This window comes from Passer montanus, unplaced genomic scaffold (assembly GCF_014805655.1).
Source record: "Passer montanus isolate IOZ18808 unplaced genomic scaffold, ASM1480565v1 scaffold8, whole genome shotgun sequence".
NCBI classification, from domain to species: Eukaryota; Metazoa; Chordata; class Aves; order Passeriformes; family Passeridae; genus Passer; species Passer montanus.
The window spans coordinates 8,372,789-8,393,411 of NW_024373256.1; the positions used below are offsets into that span (position 1 = coordinate 8,372,789).

Consider the following 20,623-nt stretch of genomic DNA (forward strand, 5'->3'; position numbering starts at 1 on the left):
TGCATAGCCATTAAAACTCTCTAATATCAAGATAGCTGACATTATGTTAAATATTGGCTTCGGTTTCATAGGGTAATAAATTTTGACCTAAATCCAATCTTTCATGGATAGCTGATTCATAATGAAAAATTACTGGTTTGTCACTTTACCTTGGGAAATTTATTGTGGAAACTAATATAGCACCAGGCAGGCTTTGAAATATATGATAAGTAAAACCACAGTTCCCTTCCTAAGCACCCTGAAACAAAGGGAACAGATTTGGTCTGGCACAAAAACATCAGACATACTGATAGCTACCAGAAAAAGAGAGAAAAGAGAGAATTTTTTCCTCCCAAAAGATACTTTTGTTCAGCAAACTCCTTTAGGGAACTCAGAAAAAAAAAAACAACAACTTGTTATTTTTAAACAAAATTATTTCAAAATGTCTTGATAAACAGGATTTAAAATCCACACAAATACCAAACTAACAGGAACATCACCATCCCCCATTTTTCCTCTGCATGGAGTTAAATACCTGGGCTGAACATGGCATGAGCTGTCTGAGGTGTCCCAACGAGCCTGTGCCACTCAAAGAACAAAATCCAAGTTTCCCCAGTGTTAAATCTAGGACTTGTATTAATGCTTATTTGGTTGGCCCATGATAAGGTGTAATGGAGCATATTCCTGCTGTCCCTCCTTAGTTTAGAGCTCTTTAATGACTTCTAGAGCAACCACATTGCATCTTTCCTTTTTCTTCTCCTTGAAGTGATCCTTCTGCTTGAATGGATTTCAGTAGAAATTTTTGAGTGATTTCAAGTTTGCACATCAGGGGCCCCCTAACATCCCTGATTTATTTCCTAAAATTTTGCAGGCTGCAAATGTAAAGCACATGCCATGACAACACAAATGTTTGCATGTTTGGCAAATTATGCCTACAAATGGCCAGAAATGACTGAGAGAAATGAAAATGAGTGAACTTGTGTGCTAACTGCAGCCTTTTCACTTGTAAATGATGGAGCTGAATCTAGTAGGATTTCTCACTAAGATTTCCTTTTTGATGACCAGGTTAAGAATACCAGAGATGTCTGAAGCTTCCTTGTAATATTCCTCATGAGCCTGTCAGAAGTGAATTTCTCATTTGCTTTTCAGGGATCTGCAAGGTAAAACATTTTCAGAATCAGAACTGCCTACAGCTGTTCTTATTCCCAGATGCTGGATGGCTTTGCTTTGGACTATAAAATTCCACAGACTGGTAAGACAAGAACCCCTACCTATTTATCTTTGCTTGCTCCTATAAGAACAAAATTGTCTTGTTTATTTCTCAGTGAATTTAAAATTTTGGTGATAGAGGTGCATAGAGACATTCTATGGTTCACTGATAAAGGTTATAGAATAAATTTACTGAAGTAAGACATCACATAAGAGGGGTCAGCAAAGCTACTTCATTACATCAGTTACACCTCTAGCCCACTTTGCTTTGAACACTTCACAGGAAGCTTGGGTTTGTGATCACCTCCTGGCAGAAAATTGTAGATTTATTTACAAAACCACATCAGCTCTGTGTAGCCTCCCTCTGCTCTGGCTTGGCAAGTCCAGTGTGTGTTACACAGAAGTTTTTTCCACAATGTCTCTTGGTAGCTCTCCTCACAATTTATCTCAAACACACCTCTCCTTAGCCATTTGTTTCTCTGACAAGGTGGCCAAATGAGCCAGGCTGGGTTCTCCTGTCCAGCTTTCCCTTCTGTAAGGGGGTATATTCCTCACATGCTTTTGAATAAATGGCCATAGAAAGGGACTGTCTCAGATAGAGAGTGTGACCTGGGGATAGATCCTCAAACCTGTTCAGAGTCACAGGGAAATTCTTCCAGAGCTCCTACACCTCAGTCCCATGCAAAAGAGAAAGTACAAATGGGTAAAACATATATTGCAGTACATTTCTCTTTTGAACTTCCCTTTTCCTCTCCACTATTCACTAAATTGCCCAGAATGAATCACAGCCCAGAAATAGATGAAGAACATGAAAATGTATGGTTCTGTTTAGTCATGCTACAGCTGAGCTCCACACGATAATGCAGCAGTAACACACACAGAGCTTTCAGCCTGAGAGTAGCAGGGATTGCAATGCTCCACTGCACAGCAATATTCCAGGGCTGCCTGGAACCCTCCATCTGCAATTAAAACCACAGGTGAGTAAGCAGCCAGACTGCTTAAGCTGCTGTTCACAGCCAGTCACCAACAAAGGTGCATTCTCACCAGCAAAGTGTTTCTCTTACAACTTGTAATGAGTTACAGAAATTAATCAAGACTTCAACAAAACACTTCCATTAGTATGGGCAAGGAGTCTCCACAAAAGAGACACAATCACCTTGCAACAAAGAGAATCATATAAACCATTATATTCTAGTTACACCAGGGGCTGCCCTGAACTTCAGCTGAGTAGTGAGGTTTCCAATGAGATTTGCAGAAAAAGATCCTTTTGACTGACAGCTCTTTTTGAGGTGCTCTCTGACAGGACCTACAACTGTTGCAGACTATTGGGGGAGGTTTAGGTTGGGTATTAGGAAAAGGTTCTTCACCCAGAGGGTGGCTGGGCACTGTACCAGGCTCCCAGGGAGGTGGTCAGGGGTCCCAGGCTGACAGAGTTCAGGGAGTGTTTGGACACTGCTCTCAGGCACAGGGTTCTGTTTTGAAAGGCAACAAGAAATTCAGGCCCTCAGAAGAAATCCTACAATTTTCACAATTTGAAAGAACATACAATTGCTATTCAAATTATTTTCCAGAGACCACAGAGTTTGAGTTACTAGACAATGATTTTCCTGCAGTACAATTTTGCTCTTTGGCTTAAATACTTCCACAATTTTACAGAAACATCTGTGGATAAGGACAAATGGGTGAGCACTGAACACAAGAGTTGATAGAGACCATTCAGCTTGCAGCAAGCCCTAAAAGAAAGGATTGAAAAATTCTTTGGCCTCCCTGGGGGCTGGTGAGAAAGCCAGAGAGGAAAAATGATGGACTTCTGCCATGGGCCTTTCAGCAGGGCCAGGGCTTTAAAACAATATCTTATTTTATAGTAAAACTGTCAAATGCTTCAGACTTCACTGTGCATTCAGCTGAGCCTGCTGGTGACAGCAGTAGGGACTGGGAGATGGGAGTGCTCTGTTCCTCCTTACAAAGGTGCCAATCAGGAGTAACTTATTTGACACTACTAAGTGATAAATCAGTGAGGTAGCTGGATATTAAAATAGTGTGAGCAGTGAATCAGGGCTATTCACTTCTAACATGCTCTCAAACTATAAAAGACAAGCATTTACTTGGAAGACTAAATATACAATGAGAAATTTCAAAATCTTTTTCAAGGTTGCTCAGCTACAGATTCTTGTCATTCAGTTTTTCTAAAGAAGTCATGATTACCCACGGAGAAAAAAGATGGATGTTTTAAAACTACCTTCTGCATAAGAAATATTTGCAACAGAAACAAATTATGGTTTGGAATCTTAAAATGGCAATAATGTCCTGTAAGATTGGCTTCCTGCCTGGATTGCTGGCATTTTAATTCAGAGTTAGATCTCTTAAACAACTCTTCCTCATTTCCAGGGGAAGCCATTACAAACCAGTGATCTCATAAAGCTCAGTGACACCCGAAATACATCAAAGAAATGTACCCTTTTAAAAACCTTCCTGAAACAGGGTGCATTCCCTTTAATTACATTTTTAATACTGTAACAAACTCTGTAGATATTCAAAGCATTGTTTCAAGAAGCCACAAAACAGAAAAATTCTTCGCCATAGCTCAGGAGGAAGAAATTAAATGCTAATACTTCCCCCCCCAATTATTTAAAAAGTAATACACTCAGTGCCACTGGCTTCAAACTGAACTGTGCCAGCCTGAGCTGCAGCTAGCATGGCATTTCATGAAACATAACATTCCCCCATTCTCAAAATAATAGTTCATCAGCTGCAGTTTCCCATGAAAACTGAGTATTTGCTAAGTAATGGTACTTGGAGAAGTGCAGTGCTTAGAAAGACAGAGCTGCATCTGTGCTCCTTTGTCCTTGGTGGCATTTTAGGCTTAAAACAAAAAGTAAATCTAAAAGTTGCCTGCTTACAATTAGTATGTTACACTGACACCCTGACACAGTTTTGTTATGGTGGCAATGTCAAATTAGGAAAGAATAACATTGAAGCTTAACTGAAGCTCAGTCCAGTACTAACGTACACAGCTGCTTGCTTAGAATTGAATAAAATTAAGATAATTAGATGCCATGTCTCCTCTACAGAGTTTGTCTACTAAAATCATCATAACGAGTCCACTCCAGAGGTCCAACAAGCATTTTATATGAAAGACATTACATATGAAAAAGAGTAGGGCTCACATTTTCAGGAGGAGGTTGGGTTTGGTGGTTTTGTTTTGGGTTGGGTTTCTTGGTCCTTCTGATTCTTCTCCCCACTCCCCACAGCTCATACCTCATATGAACAATTTTCTTTAGCCATAGTTGTATTAGACTTTCCCCACAAACACTGTCCACACATTTCAGGATCACTGGGAAGCATTAACGATCACTTAAGCACTTTTCTTTCATCTCTGTACATACACAGTAATCTTTATCAAAATATTCACTGAGCTTCTGCTACCCTCACGCTCTCTTCCCAGGAGGTTTGCAGCAGCAAGGACACACTCAGCCATTATCCTCTCCCACGCTTGCCCACGCTCCCCCTTTAATGCTCCATAAAATGATAACATTTTCCAAAACAGAGCCTTGGTGAGAACTAGGACTGCTGCCCATAAATTTTCCATCCCTTCTGCCCCCCAGCTCCTTGTGTCATGTATTGCTCCCAGCATTTCCTTGAGATGACACGTGCCAGATGATTTCTGCAAGTCTGCTCTTGGGGACTTTCTGCAGCCCCCAGACCCAGAGGTGATCAGACAGGCCTAACGTGGAGAAACGTGACCAGACAGGAGCACCACTCATTTTTCTCCTGACAGTGCCACAGCTTCACTGGTTTTATTAGAGTTGGTTCTGCTTCACACATGTTAAGGGGAGAGACACATCACTTATTTCATAAACTCATTTAGCCTAAAATGCAAGTACTGAATCTTGAAACGGCCCTTTATAATGAAAGCAGTGCTGGAAACATGGTTTCCAGAACAGAACACAATCTCTGTACACGGTGTAATTACATCTCAGCATTCTGCAGAATACCAGTGCATGGCTTAAATGCTATTAATTGTAAGCAGTTTTGTTCCACAGGATGTTGTTTGCTGATAACTACTCAATTAGGGTTATTTTGCAATTAGTCTACTCACAGTAAATTTACTGCAACCAGAGTCATCTGTGGTGTAGCAAATTAAAATGCTGTCTGGGCTGCATGTGCAGTGGCTCTTACATGCTCCTTAAACTGTGTATAGCTCACCACAGTGATTCTGTCACACTAACAGATTAACACACAGGAAAGCAGCGGCAGCCAATGTCATTTGGAATCCTGAAACCAGCAAAAAAAGACAAATCTGGGGTTCAATGATCTGTAGATCAAACCCAGTGAGTCCAAAAATGCACTGCCAAAATGTTAAAAGCTAAACAAACCACACATTTAGATGTCACTGTGTGCATACATGCATATTGAGCAGATGAAATCCTCTATTTGCTTCATTACAGCTCCCATTCTTTTAAAATTCTGTACAGGATGCTCAAATTTCCATGCCTTGAAGAACAGCTCTGCTCCACGCCAAAAGTGTTTGGCATCTTGTGGCTTCTCCTCTCCCTTCCTGTGAATCACACTTCTTTCTGCTGAGTGCTTTGAAGTCATCAGATAAAAACATTATGGACATTCAGATTGCTACTACCTGTGTGTTGTTCAGTAAGCAGAGCTCCAGAGCCCTTTTCTCTCAGTTTGAAATCAAAAAGGTTGTGTTTCTAAAATAAAATGGAAAATTTTCTTCCCAGCAACCTCTAAGAAGCTGAAAGCACTTGCTTCAGTGTGCCAGAACAGAACATTATCAATAAGTAACCAGGGAGAAGGCAGTCTGATCTGCAAAAAGCTCATTCAGTGCTGATAAATTATTTGGAATGAGGGAAGTTTGATTATTTTCTTCCTTTATTGTAAGTTGGGTTTACCCCACAAGGATGAAGGTAGCAGAAAACCTGTTTGATTTAAAAACTAAGAAAAGACAATGAAAATGCCCATGGGAAATAAATCAGGATCAACTGAGGCTCTCTGCTTTCCTAGGGATTTCTCATTTGCTAGAACTACATCTTAGAAAACACTTCTCAAAAAACTCTGCTAGGTACTTTGGTTTATCTAGGGCCATAGATCTGGGCCAAGAATAAGGCTAATTGGGTAATTAATGATAAGGATTAGGCCAGAGTCTCCCCAGGGGCTATGGCAGCTGAGAGAGGCTGGCCCAGAGGAGGCCTGGTGCAGATACCACCTGGGGCAGTGCCTGTGATGACTCCTGACCTGGTGGCAGTGACCAAGCAGGAATTGTGCTCTGTGTCCATCCAGCAACCCTGCAAGGCAAGGGGTGCAGAGCTGCAAACTGCCATGACCCACATGGAAGTGAAAACCAGAGAACTCAGGGACTGAATCCAACCACTGGAGCTAGGCTTTTTTTCACCTCAGGAGGACAGGAAGCAGAAATCGCCAGTTCAGTATCATGTTGAAATGTGGAGTTGTGTAACTGCAGCTGCAGCGCTGCCCATTGCTGCTGGGCAGGGGCAGGGTCACAGTGGCATTCCAGAACTGTGCTCCTGCCCACAGTAATAATGGATCTGTGGGGGGTAACGTGGCACAGAGCAGCTCAATTGTGCTTTGTTCAAGGGGATTTTATCTAGGTACAGAGTGAAGGGTATTTTAGAGACAAGAATTCTCCTTTAAACTTCTGCTTCTTCCCAGTACCTCTGCACAAGAGGAGGACCATGCATGATGATGGACAAAGAAGGGAGGCAGCTGGTCCCCATGCACCCACAGCTTTGGTGAGCAGAATGGAGTCTGTCCCAGCAGGAGAATCAGTGTCTGTGCAGGACGAGGCCAGAGATGGCCCCAGCAAGGAAACATCTGCCACATTGTCCACGGGTTGCTGATCCCTGTACCATGTCTCCTGAGACAAAAGGAACTCCCCAAAGGTTGTCTGCAGGTACCTTCTCGACCTGCACAGGACTGGATTTACTATTTCCTCATCTAACCTTGTGCTGAGCCTGCACTTCCCGTCTCACATTTGCTGAATGCATTTTCCCCAAAACACACTTCTACAAAGGCCAAACATTCCCTTCTGAGCCAAGGGAGAGGGACTTGCAGGCTGCCCCTTGCCCTGCTCTCAGCCATGACTGGGTGAGGCTGCACCTAAAGCCTTCGACACCAATCTCCTGTGCCATAGCATTTGTGCTGTGGTTTTAGGATCAGCTTGCAGGGAAATGCCAGCTCACCTGCTCTGCAAGCCAGGTGATTGGTGAAGGTGCCTCCGGCAGAAATGGCCTTAGAGGGACTGCAGGAAATAACACCTGCACCTCAGATAGGGGACATCATGCTCTTGATTTTAACAATCCTTCCTTTTATCACTGAAGATCCTTATAATCAACTTCCTTTGCCTGTTGCCTTTGGAAACAATAGAACACTTTAAAAAGTAACAGCCTGTATGATCCTGTTCTCGTTGATAACCACTGAAGTGAATGTATCACTTAACATTTATGACAATCCAGCTGGATGGAGTCCTGCCCATGATTGATAGCTGCACTTAGCAGCGTCATGGTTTTGATCAGCTGAGACAAGATCCAAGGGGATTAAACGCTGGATGACATCTCAATGGAAACCACAGCACTGGGAACACGTTTATATGTTGGGATAATGGATGAATGTGCTGCTCCAGCGCATAAATATTTATACTTCACAGTTTTGCTGAAAACAGACAGGAAACCTTTGTTCAAACCAAACTGATGGGAACAACACTCACATGCTGAACACACAGACTCAGACCCCAGATGTCTGACTGCTGCTGAAAAACACCAGATTGCTTTTTTAAAACATGAAGTGCCTCTACCCACATCTCCCTCTACCAGCAGTCCTACCAATGGGGTGTCTTACATCCCCAAAAACTGACGTCCAGTACTTCTCAAACTCTCCTGTAATCAAGCTCAATTCCTTTCAAAGACCAAGAGAGTTGACAAAGTCACCTTTCATGAGGGATGGAGTCACTCTGTGAGTGAAGAAGAGCAGTATGGGAGGAGTGATATGGGACCACAACACACTGAAACTCAGACAATGGATCTTTAACAGGCATATAAATTTCAAGGCATCTACCAAATTCTATACATACAAGGCCTTCCAGTAGGCACTGGGTGCTTTCAGTTTTGGGGTTCCCCCATGTCTGTCTTGACAGTTCTGTATTCAAACATTTGGGAAATTACTTCAAGGTCTGGATATCCTCTGTAGGTTTGGTGACCCAATCTTCTTGTGCAGTGGTGCTTCCTGCATTAGCAGCTCGTGTCCATTCCATATGCTGCTGCTCTACCACTGCTGCACAGCAAAGCTCCCAAATCTGCTCTAAAGCAATCTTGTATAGAACACAGGATGTCCAGACTTTCTGCCAAGGAGATCTGGCAGCTGAAGTGGTTAACTTCAGCTGTCAGCATAGGCAGGAGGAAATAACCTTGAGGCAAAGAAAAGTCAACATTTTCCACATATATCCATCTGGATAGGCTAACATCTCTCTCAATTATTCTTTTTAAACAAGTGTCACCACTTCAAATAAAAAACTAAATGAAACTCTAGCTCAGCTAAAAAATTTAGACACAACCTTTTTACACCTATTTTTTTTTAATGCAGTATATATCCATACCACATGAGTTTTTCCTAAATTAATCACATTTGGACATTTTCATCATTTCTCTAGACATACTTGCAGCTCCCAGTTTTCCTGAGAATTTTACTCTGACATTACAATGGAAGCATTTATACCAACGTGCTATGTACATATATGCTGAAAGGCTTCAAGTGTAAAATGTGACACTGTTCTTGGTTCTAAGACCACACTATTATCCTGACTACAGGTCATAAGAGATAAATCCTGTATTTAGAAAAGACACAGTAAATCTTTCTTGAGAAACCTGTTTTTAAGGATGGCAGTTGTTTAAAACTTCTGGAAAGTCACCCTGCACCCCTGGAGACAGATTACAAGCAGACACGGAGCCACAGTTGTGTGCAGAATTGCACAGTTGCAGTGTCTGCCCACACTAATGGCAATACACCTTCCAGCTCTGGCCAGGATACCACTTGCATATTTGTATATGGGATACATTTACCTACACAAGATTTATAGCATTGGTCCCATTACTTAGAACATCTTCTTGATCCCAAAAGTGTAGGGCAGTGTTGGCAAGGTGCTGGCCTCCCTCAGCTTTCTCACAGACCACAGCTGACTGCCCTGCCCTTGGGGAAGAAGGGGGAAGACAAGGGAAGGAATAGTAAGGACATCACAGTGGGTTCCACCAGTGGCACCTCAGAGGTGCCCAGGGGTACTCACTGATGTTCATCCTGTTCCTGATATCTGCTTTTGCCCCATTTTTAACTCTCTACTGTTCTCTTGTCTTCCCTTCAACTTGTGCTGCCTTTACTGTCCCTCTTCCCTTCTTTGAACATCATGTCTTCTGCCTGCTCCATTTATTGTCTCCAGTATCTGCCCACCCAGCTTAACAATTTGGAGTATTACCATGATAAGAAAGGGAGAAAAAACACCAAAAGAGATGTAGCAAAAAACAAAAACAAAACAGTCACAGATGCACTGGGGTGGGGAATGGGGGTGCTCAGACCATTCGTCCTGGTAAGATGCACCATCTAAATTAAAAGCCTGAGAATCTTGTTACAGGCAGATGTGCTTTTTTTGGATACATTCTCTGGGGCATCTCCTCTTTTTCCCTGTCTGTACAGGGAATTTAACCTCATAATCTCTGTAACAGCAATGCTATCCTTCTCTCTACCACACTGAAATCATCCTGCAGTAACCACAGCTTTGTGATGGTGCAGTAAACAAGCCATTAGAGGATGTTCCCAGTGAAAGGAACTAAGTATCCCCTGGTTTCCATGGATGCCCATGTCTATTCTACAGTCTCAAAGCAAGACCTGTTCTCTAGTTTATAAATCCTCTCTGCACTTTCAGCTTGGACAAAGCCATGGCACATCCTTCTGTGCATGGCCAGTTACTGGGTTGGGACTCTGGACTGTTGTTTAAACAAATGCTGCTGTGGGTAATGTGCTCCTTGATCAATACCCACTTTGATCAACTGCTCAGTGCTGTTTTTTTAAAAGGCATTTTACTCTATGGAGATCTTATAGCTGGATGAACAGTGGCACATGAAGCACTTTTTGTAAAGGGAAAAAGGTCAGCTCAGACATGCAAACTGATAGCAAGCTGAGAGGTAACTCGTGATCTGAGGGCATGGAGAAACCAAAGCAACAATCAAAGCTTGGCTTAGGCCAGCAGAGGTAGCATACTTTCCAGCAGTGATTTTGAAAATAACTTTTGCTGATTCAAGAACATTAAAAATAGAAGTCAGCCCCAAAATTGGATTTTTCCCTGTGCTTTTGGAATTATTTTTTTTTATATACTTCTGATAATTACCTGGGTTATCAAAATGCTTAGGACTCCACTGTGACAGAAAAATGGTCATAACAGCAATGCCACTCATGTACTGGTTAGCATAAAGCTCCAAAATTCACTGTTTCACTGAATGGCTGTTCTCTGATTACCAAAAAGCACACAACTCCTGCACAGCATGGCAGGATTTTGACCATTCTTCTCTGTGTCTGTAGATTAAGAACTAAAAGAAACAGGAGTAGCAGCTGAATACTTAGATCACATTGTGCAATAAAAATCTGGTGAAAGTGAATTCTACAGGAATCCACCAGGGATCTTGTGACATCCACACTATTCCCTTGTTCAAAGGGAATTCAAAGCCTCCCTTGTTTTCATGGGCCAAGTCCATTACACATTCCTGCAATAAAGCCATTTCTGTCATCAGAAGGCCATTCCAATTACACAGAATGCTTCCCCCAAGACAGTGTTTTACTTCTCCATCTCCCAACTTACCCTCCAGGGCACAGAAGCGTGTCACCTGCTCCGGCATCAGCTTCCCAAGCTTGTGCTGGCAGTAAACGTCCGCGATCTCCTGGCGACACTGCGGGGACTTGGCGCGGGACATGGCCGAGATTGCCTCCTTGCCCGTCACCTCACACTTGGGTGGTTGGTCGTATTTCAGTTCAGGGGAGCTGATCTCAAGCTTTTTTAAAAGATGCTCTGTGGGAAACCTGTCAATCTCCTTCAGGTTGTTGCTGCTGCTGCTGTTTTTTCCCAGGTGATCACTGAACTGCACCACCTCGTTGGAGTTCTTCCCCAGCAGCAAGTTCTCCTTCATCTTATCCTCTTCCAGTTTCTTTCTCAAGTGCTCCTTTTGTTTGCTAAGGGGTTTTTTCACCAGCTCAGACTGGTGTTTTTGTCTCTGAGTCCTGGGAGCAAAGTTACTGTTATCAATAGTTTCAAAGTCCTTGGGGACCGAATTTTCATTATTGCTGTCTGTTCGCATTTTCTCTTTCGGTCGGTGGGAAAAATAGCCATCCTATAAATGGGGAGAGAAATTACACTCATCTTATTAAACAGACACATCCCATGCATGACAAGCATTTCTGACATGAAAACACAGATCAATTACAATCCAACATAGTGTAGAAAAACACCACTGTGTTGGGGTTTGCAGCAGACCGAAGCTGAGAGGCCTCTGGGGTGCCCAAGTCACCTGCACTGGCTTCCCTTCTTCACTGGGCCAGAGCCCAAGCCCTATCTCAGATGGAGCAGGGAGGTTTTACACAGGTTTGTGAGCAGTGATTAACCAGATACTTCACCCTGACACCATTAAATATCCATGAGAAAACAGACACAGGTTTCAAAGGAGCAAAAGCAGGTCCTTCAGTGCTTTCCTTCACTCCCTGTGATTAACCATCACAGTTTGGTATCCCAGAACTGCCTCGTCACTCTGCAAAAACCACCACATGACTACAGCCTGAGCTTTCTTTCAGTGAAGTAACTTTGCCACAAAACAAATCCCGAAGGTCAGAGTCAGGCTCAGGTGTCAGCTCTTATCCATCATGTTCCTTCTCTTGATGCTCTTAGATCAATACACAGCCCATAACTTTGCAACATTCAAAATCTACCATATAAAGCAAAAGGAATAGACCATATAAAATATTTGTCTGCATCAGGGATGAGTGAGGCTGAGCTGCCTTTGCTCCAGCTGTGGAAACTTGGGGGGGACACAGTTTTTAGATCTGTGGACATGGAAATATCTCTGTCTGCAAAAGTGAACAGTAGCAGATAAAATCAGTGATGAATGGTTATTAAAACATCTAAAGATAGGAGTAAAAATATTGATAGACTTTTTGAGTCTGTCCTGTTTCCTTTCCACTTGTAGAACACATAACCAAAAATCAGAGACGAGGAAATGACAGCATCACTAATGATGACTGATGGGAGCATCTTTTAGCAGCTATCAACCACATTTCATATTCAAAACATTTTATCAGCATGAGCTAATTGTTTCTCACACCTCTTTTGGGAGGAACTATTTAACAGTCAGGGTTTGCAGAGAAAGGAGAGATAATGACTTATCCCAGGCCATGCAGGAAGTCAGTATGAGTTTGACCTCTGAAGCTCAGCAATGGGAAATGTTTGAATAGTTTATTCATTAGAAGAAGTTGTTTAGTGAGTGAATAAAGTAATTCTCTCTCCATGAAAATGTCAGACACAGATGAATGCAAAGGAGTGTAAAAAAACACCCCAACACCAGACAACAACTCACAAGGCAAAATCCAAATATTTTTCAAACAAACAAGATACTTCTAGCTTGGGGAGAAATATTTAAAAAAAATAATTCTAAAGTTTAAGTGAAAGCACAAAATCAATTTATTTTCTCAGACTTACTTTAAGGAAAAGAATAGCATTTATACAGAAACACAGGTTCATTTAAATAGAAGAAGACTTTCAGGATCATGAAGCCCAGCCATTAATCCAGCACCCAAGTCCACCACATGTCTTCTAGTGCCACATCTAGACAGCTTTTAAATCCCTCCAGGGATGGTGACCCCACCCCTTCAATGGGCAGCCTGTTCCAGTGCCTGACAACACTTACCATGAATAAATTTTTCCTAAAATTCAATCTAAAGCTTCCCTGGCACAACTTGAGGTCACTTCCTCTTGTCCTGCCACGTCACCTGGGAGACAGGACCAACCCTGACCTGGCTGCAGCCTCCACTCAGGGAGCTGTAGAGAGCCATAAGGTCATAGTTTCAAAGCAGCCTTCATTCCCAGGAATGACCAAACTAAAATAAAGAAATTACTTTCAGAGCCCAGCTCCCACCACTTGTCCTGTATCTTCAAAGGAAAAAAACAACTCTGTCTTCTTCAAAAAACCTTTTCTAAGGTCTCCAAGGCAATGCCACAACAGGATATTTCCACGTATCTTGGCAACATTCTCTCTCACAGGCTGACTCTTACTAAATGATTTTCATCTTCAAATTAAAAAAATAATCAATCCTAATCTGTAAAGCAAATGCATTTTGATAAAAAGGAAATGAAGGGGGAGGAGATTTGCTATTGGTTCTTCACAGTAGCTCTTATTACCCACAAAGGAGACCCTGGCCTGCACCAGAGCAAAGGCACACACCTCCCGTGTCCTGGGGAGTGCAGAGCCCTGCCCACACTCTGCCCTCCTGCTCCTTCCAAACCCCTCTGCAGCATGCCAAAGTGCCAAAACATGAGGTGTGGGCACGTTCTTGTTTCACACAGCATCTGACACTACACTTAGGCAATGTTTCAATGGGAATCTTTGCTCCCTTTTGCCAGCCCTGCAGCAGGAGTGCTGGCCAAGCCGTGCAGCTCCCTGGGGCTGCAGCTCTGGGCACTGCAGCAGTGATCCCATCATGGGACAGAGCACAGGGCTGGGCTGAAACCTCAGGAGAAAAGGCAAAGCAAACAGCAGATTTATTGGTGTACGGTTCACCTCTTTAAACTATTTTCCTCTTTCAAGTGCTTTGCCCCCTCTGGGAAATGTTTCTCCAAGTCTGCATGCTGGAATCTGAAATAAACAAATGAATTCTAAATGCTTCCAAGGCAGACACAAAATGAAGCTGGGCCACAGCTCTTCCCTGCCTGCAGGGACAGTGAACACCACAAAAACTCCCACCACACAGGTGTGACACACCCAGTGTCTGCAGGGACATCTCTTTGAGAGGAGCAGGGACTGAAAATAAGGCAGGGTCTGTACAACAAGTGTAAAACCAAGAGCTACAGATAACATTGAAACATAAAACATGTAACAAATAGCCCAGCTGGAAAGTCAAATCCAGCCTCGTGCAATCTCACACCTGTTGGTGCAAGTGTTCAATGCCACAAACCCTGAAATCTCCACCCACCTTTGATCTGCATTTCTCTCTTGATTGCTTTCACCAAAGCCAAGCATGATTTTTACAGCACAGTGATTTCAAGATAGGCTGCACACGTGAGAGCAGAATGTTTGCAGTGCAGAGGAAATGAAACTCAGCACTCCCAGCTTAGAACAGAGCAGCTGCTGACAGAAAGTTGTGCTCATTTGTGAAGTTCAGGGCTACAAGCAAAAAGCAGCACATCAGGTGTTCAGCTGGCTACACAAAGATGGGTTTTACTTGCTCTGCAATACTTTATTTTTACAGTGCTGGATTAATTGCAGATTTTATTTGTCATGGATGTCTAAGACATTCAAGACAGGGCAGAGTCATGTCACAGAGAGATGATCTTGAAACCAGGCAATCCCAGTTCTGACAGTACCATGGGACATACATCAACAGGTTGATGTATGTCCCATCATTTATTTCAACTTTTATCAAGCTATTTGTTAGCAGCACCTCCTTATCTCTGTGCTTGCAAATCACTGAAAAAATGGAAGGCTATACCAGGACCAAATGAGAAGCATTAGCCCATTAATAGAGCCTGTATGTGTCCACAGCCAAAGATGAAAGCAGTGTTTTCCAAACAACACCCAACACTGCTATTGAAAGCACCATTTTGGTCTTTGCAATAGAGCAATTCCCTGCAGGCATAGACCAGAAAAGGCTATATCCAAAATCAACTCATTTCAGAGGCTACCTTATTAAATTTATTACAGGTGTCACACACAACACATGCTACTCAAGAGCACATATTTCACCTGTGCCTTTCCTGCAGTCCTAAGCTCTGTAAAGCCATCCCCTCGTCCAATCACTCCATGCCCTTGCTCAAAGTCCCTCTCCAGCTCTCTTGTAGTGTTTCAGGCACTGGAAGATGCTATAAAGAAACCTCTGGAGACTTTGCAATACTTTATTTTTACAGTGCAGCACCTTATTTCCAAGATGAAGTGTGACACTGTGGATGTCTACCACAGAACACAGGCCTAAGAGAAGGACTGCCACAAGCAGAAATGTTCTGTCCTAACTCTATCTGGTTCTCAGAAGACACAAGGAGAGGTTAACTGCTGAGTGCTCAATGGCAAGAGCCCTGGCAGGGAGGTTTTAATGACTGTGGGGCCTCTTCTGAGCATGCAGTTCAGGAATAACAAGCAAATACTCCGAAACTGGGAAAGAACAGTCTGTACCCAGGAGTGTGCATGAGATCACTGCCAATTGCATACTGATTGCCATTGATGTTAAAAATAGTATTATAATATTAATGCAAAAATAACATTTTAAGCTCAGAGCCATTTTATGTAATGTGAGAATTTGAATGCTGCCCCAAATCCCCCTCCCTGTTGAACACACAGATTTTAATTGTCCAAACTCCACCTCTGGTGTCTTTTACTAAAGTCTGTCAGACACGATGTGTGCTCTTTGGTGTATTAGCCACTTCATCTGCAGTGATTGAGGGTCTGGGGCTTAGGTACTCTGAGCTTGATTGAATTCAAAGTTCCATCTATCTCAGAAGGGAAAGCCTGGGTTTCTGCAGAGACTTTGCAATCTACTGAGGAAACCATGGAATAAATTGCTGCTGTCACCTACTACAGACCCAGCAACAGCTGCTGCTGCTCTCTGCACCTAGCACAAATACAGAGAATTTGGAGGAACTTCCCAGCTGTCTGTAATGACAAATGGATTTTAATGACAGCCTGTTAACACCCTCAGAGGCTTTTGCAAGTACAACCCACACCAGTTCAGCCAGACCCCAGGTAAATTTACACACCTGCAGACTGCCTCTCTTCATGTTTTGCTTGCCTATATTTGCAAGACACATCTGTCAGCTATATTTGCATCCAAGCTAAGCATGTTCAAGCAGAAACATGCATTTGGGTCTACCCAGGTCACAAATTCTCCTGTACTCTTACAGGTACATTTCTGTGTCCTGCATACTAAAGGCAGGAGGTTAAAGACCGTGGCTCCAATAGTGGGCATAGGAAACCTCCAACAAGCCAGCCCCTTTTCAGTGGGGCATCCCACTGCAGGATCAGAACACACTGCAAAGCCATTAGGTACAGCTCACAGAGTGTCCCACTGCCTCTGGAAGGAGTTCCTCTGCCAACAGCCTGGATTAGGCAATAGGACTGGTAATTTTTGCAATACACAAAAAGCCAGCACTAGACCAATTTCAAATCTGCTTTCAGAGAAAGAACCTAACGTGCATTTAAATCAGCAGAGACCCAAATATCAGCAGACAGGGGTGTGCCAGCTCTGCAGACACACGGGCACACAGACAGTGGCTGAGGGATCCAGCTCCAGGCACCAAAGCCAAGGGAAGAGCCCACACTGTGCAGGCAGGCACTGCTCCAGCATCCCCTGCCACACACCTGCAGAGGCACAGAGCTGCTGGAAGGCTCCTTCTCCACAGGCTTTGTAGGGAACCTAAAAGAAAACCCTACCCAGCTCACAAGTCACACAATAGGAGCTTGCATTTATCTGCCAGAGGTGTTCATTGCATTGTGCAGAGCACTTCCTCCTGACAGTAAGAAAATGCTCCCTTCTTAGGAAAAGAATTCACTGTACAATTTCTTTATCAACAAAGTCCTATAAATACTATACAGATGGATGGACCATGTGCAACCAAGCCCTGAATGGCAAATGTTCACAGTTACAGTTTATCTGACAACTCATTTTCTCCCCAGCACGGATTTGCTGTTTCTTTGTACTGAGAACATATTCTCATATTCTTCCTCTGGCAAAGCTTGGTACCTCAAAGACACAGCAAAACAAACCAGAAATATGCACATGCACACACAGAGCAACAATAAAACACACAGGTCTTCCTCTATATACAAAGTACTGCACATGCTGGCCTTGAGGAGCAGCTATAAATCTAACACTTGTACTGTAAAAAACTACATATTTTGCCTCCTTTCACATAGTAAAGCACCCAATTATTGACCTCCTGTGAAAATATACAATGCCTGGGCAGTCATGCAGGATCACACACAGCTGAGGTCCCAGAGCTGGTGCAGGCACTTGCTGCTTTGCTGGGCTGAGCTGTTCAGCATCCAACAAGCTCACAGCTCCCAGAGGTGGGGAACAGCTTCAAAATCTGCATCACATGTCAAAGCCTCAGAGACCTGGTCAGCTTTCACAGGACCATCTATTTTACCTGTCCTGTGACTGAGAAGAATTTAAAAAGAACTATGAAAAGATAATTAAAACAAGTTTCTACTCAATATTAATGACAGCTGTGACATATTAGTTGGTAGTGCTTGTTAATTACTTCAATAAAGAGACCTTCCAATTGCCAAAGGAGTAAGAGGATGGCATCTCTACAATTAAATCCTTTTTTCTTCTGCTCATATATTTGTGCATTTGTGGGCTGTTTCTTAGCTGAAATAAAAACCTTTTGCATCCAGAAGTACAAATTTTACGCTGTGGCCACCCCATTGTCTCCTGTCCTACCACACTCACATCTTTCAGACTGTGAAACCACACCACTGTGAAACCACCTCTGCTCTGCTTGAAGTCCTTATGCAGCCACATGGATGCAGAGCAGACATCCCACTGTGCCATCAAAACAAACAAGAAATTGGGAACTTTAATTGAAGATGTGGTTGATGTGCCATGAGACCCTTGGAAAATGAGTACTTTTGGCAGGTTCGAACAAAAGCGAGGCCAAAGACAGCAGATGGAGGAAAGGCAGCAGATGTTAATGCAGTTATATTTTTCCATATGTTTTGCTGTTTTGCTGTAATAAGTACATTGTACTTTAATTGTCAGTGGCTGAAGACTTAGGAGAAACATTTTGTGAGAAATATATTACATTACTTTATGCCTTTCATTAGAGAGGGAGATGCAAAAGGTGAAAATAGATTTATTGACTTGCAAGCTGGCAATGATGAAAGATAGAATTGCTTCAAACACTGCTTTCTGATATGTAAAAGGAAAATGAGACAAAGCAATAATTTGGGTTAAAAGGGGGATTCTGATACTTGAAAAAGCAGGAGTCCTTCAGGTTCAGCTCTAACAGATACAGGCACAGCCAACCCGAAACTATTGCAACACTTGTCATTTCAAAATGCAAACAGATGGACCACCACAAAGTGCACAGGGGACCCCTCAGTGGAACATCTGCACTCGTAAGTGATTGTTTGGAGGACTATTTTTCCCTTCCTTTCCAAAACTGTTGCCTTCCTTTTTAATTTTTCCTTAGCACCAATTTCAGCAGCGTGATCCAAAACATGAGAAACATCATAAAACATCATTAATAGAAGTTGCTTTTATCCCTTTTTACATACATACACTAAGGGGAGATGCTCTGGTTTGAAATCGAACGAAAACAGCTTCAAAACTTTGGCTGCTTTCCTCAAAATAGTTTTTCTGGTTTTTGCTAACATGTGACTTACTTTCAGAGTGATTTAGTTTAGGGAGTAAAATAATATTGCATCCCTCAAGAGACCAAACAGATCTTCACATTTGTTCCAGCTTAGCACAGTAACTGTACAAAAAGCCATAATTATATCAACAGTAATTTCAGATGTTCTGGTTATTAAAAAGTTTGGAATACTGCTAGAGGGAGCTGTGAAAGCACACATCCATGGTCCTTCCAAAATTGACCACTTTGTTTTCTGCAAATTTAAGCTTCTCAGGGAAGTTTGCACTTTGACAGCACAGACCAGTCAAAATGTATTAAATGTATTCAATCTGTAACAGAACTTGATTTATAACCAGTAACTTCCCCCACTTTACACACTTTGCTCTCTTTCAAATGACACTGAACCCCATCAGGATTCCAGATTCAGGCACAAGCCCTGCCTTTGGCAAGGGTCCCTCCCTGGGATCCACCACCAGGAACAGCAACACTCCCTGGGCTGGGGCAGTGACAACCCTGAGCTGGGGCAGGATTTCTGTCTGTGTACACACACATTTTAGTAGTTCCCACCTCTGCTTTGCAGCAGCTTTAGCTCTGCCTGGGTGTGGGCAGTGGAACCCAACCCCTGCATGATAAAGACATTGCTCAGCTCCCAGGCAAACAAGCCCTCAAAAGACTGCTCAGCTGAGCATCTGTCCTGCAACATTAACCAGGGTTACTGAGCTCCTGCATCCACTTCAGCACAGCCACATCTTTAAACAGAACTCACCACAAAACCAGGAAATCCATGAAGGAGGACTGGCCTGACAGTGCAAAATGCAGCTCCTGAGAAAGCTCAGGAAAACCCTGGAGGTTTATTTTCCTATAGCTTCTCCCCTAGAGAAGCTGGATCTTACAGCAAAGAGTTCAAACATGAAGGAGCTTACAAGGAATTCAGTTTCTTTCAAGGAAAAGTATTTAAGTGACTTTTTATAAGAATGTCTATACTTTGTGATCCTTGAACAGAACCCTCAGTTGAGAAGACTGAGCAGCAGCAAACACTAATTAATGCCACAAAACTTCTTAACAGGAGTTCAGCAGGTGAGGTCAAGAACTGATAAATCTACATGATGTTTTTTTCCTGTTGGCTATTCTGATACTAAAAGGAAAATGTGAGATGTTCTTTGTTTTTATTCCTCACCAAATTGTACTGCTTCATTATTTGACAAAGGTTCCCCAAAGAGACAGTATGTAAATAAATAACACAAAGTGAGAACAGGGCTAAAGCTCAGTCATTTCCATGTTTAAACTATGGCCATGATAACCACACTGAATACCCATTACCAGCCAAACTTTAATTTCTATTTTTTTACCTTCCCCTCCCAATGACCTAACCCACAAAAAATAACACTGTTAATCTGAACTGAATTCCTCAGCTTTCATCTCCATTTCTTTCATCCAGAATTCAGCCAATACAGATTTTATATCTTTCAGAGCAGTAGTAAACACGTGAAATTGCTTCCTGGTGACTTGTTATTAACTAGATTCCAACTAAATTCATGAGGATGCCTATTCTAACTCCAATCTAAACAATGTTGAGCAGCCCAGAGTGGATTGCTGAGACAAACAATAGATCTCTGGCAGCTGTAGAAATTAAACATAATCAGAATATGGATGGTAGAAACCAGAGACACCCTCTCACACAAATGAAAACATCCTTGTAAAATACAGTCAGTTTAGCACAAACGTATTCAGCTTTAATTAGGTAGAAAATCTATTTAGATGAATATAATACAAAGCATAATAATGAACTTCAGGATTACATTTTGTTACTTGGAGGGA

General features: G+C 42.6%; 1 protein-coding gene across 2 annotated transcripts in view; it reads right to left on the minus strand.

The window, feature by feature from the left end:
- The window catches only part of XYLT1 (xylosyltransferase 1), a 175,479-nt gene that overhangs the window by 79,115 nt on the left and 75,741 nt on the right, over nucleotides 1-20,623 (minus strand). For both annotated transcript variants that reach the window (XM_039732332.1, XM_039732331.1), the window contains one exon: nucleotides 11,060-11,585. In XM_039732332.1, coding sequence (XP_039588266.1) covers nucleotides 11,060-11,585 — 526 coding nt within the window. The remainder of the gene's footprint in view (nucleotides 1-11,059; nucleotides 11,586-20,623) is intronic.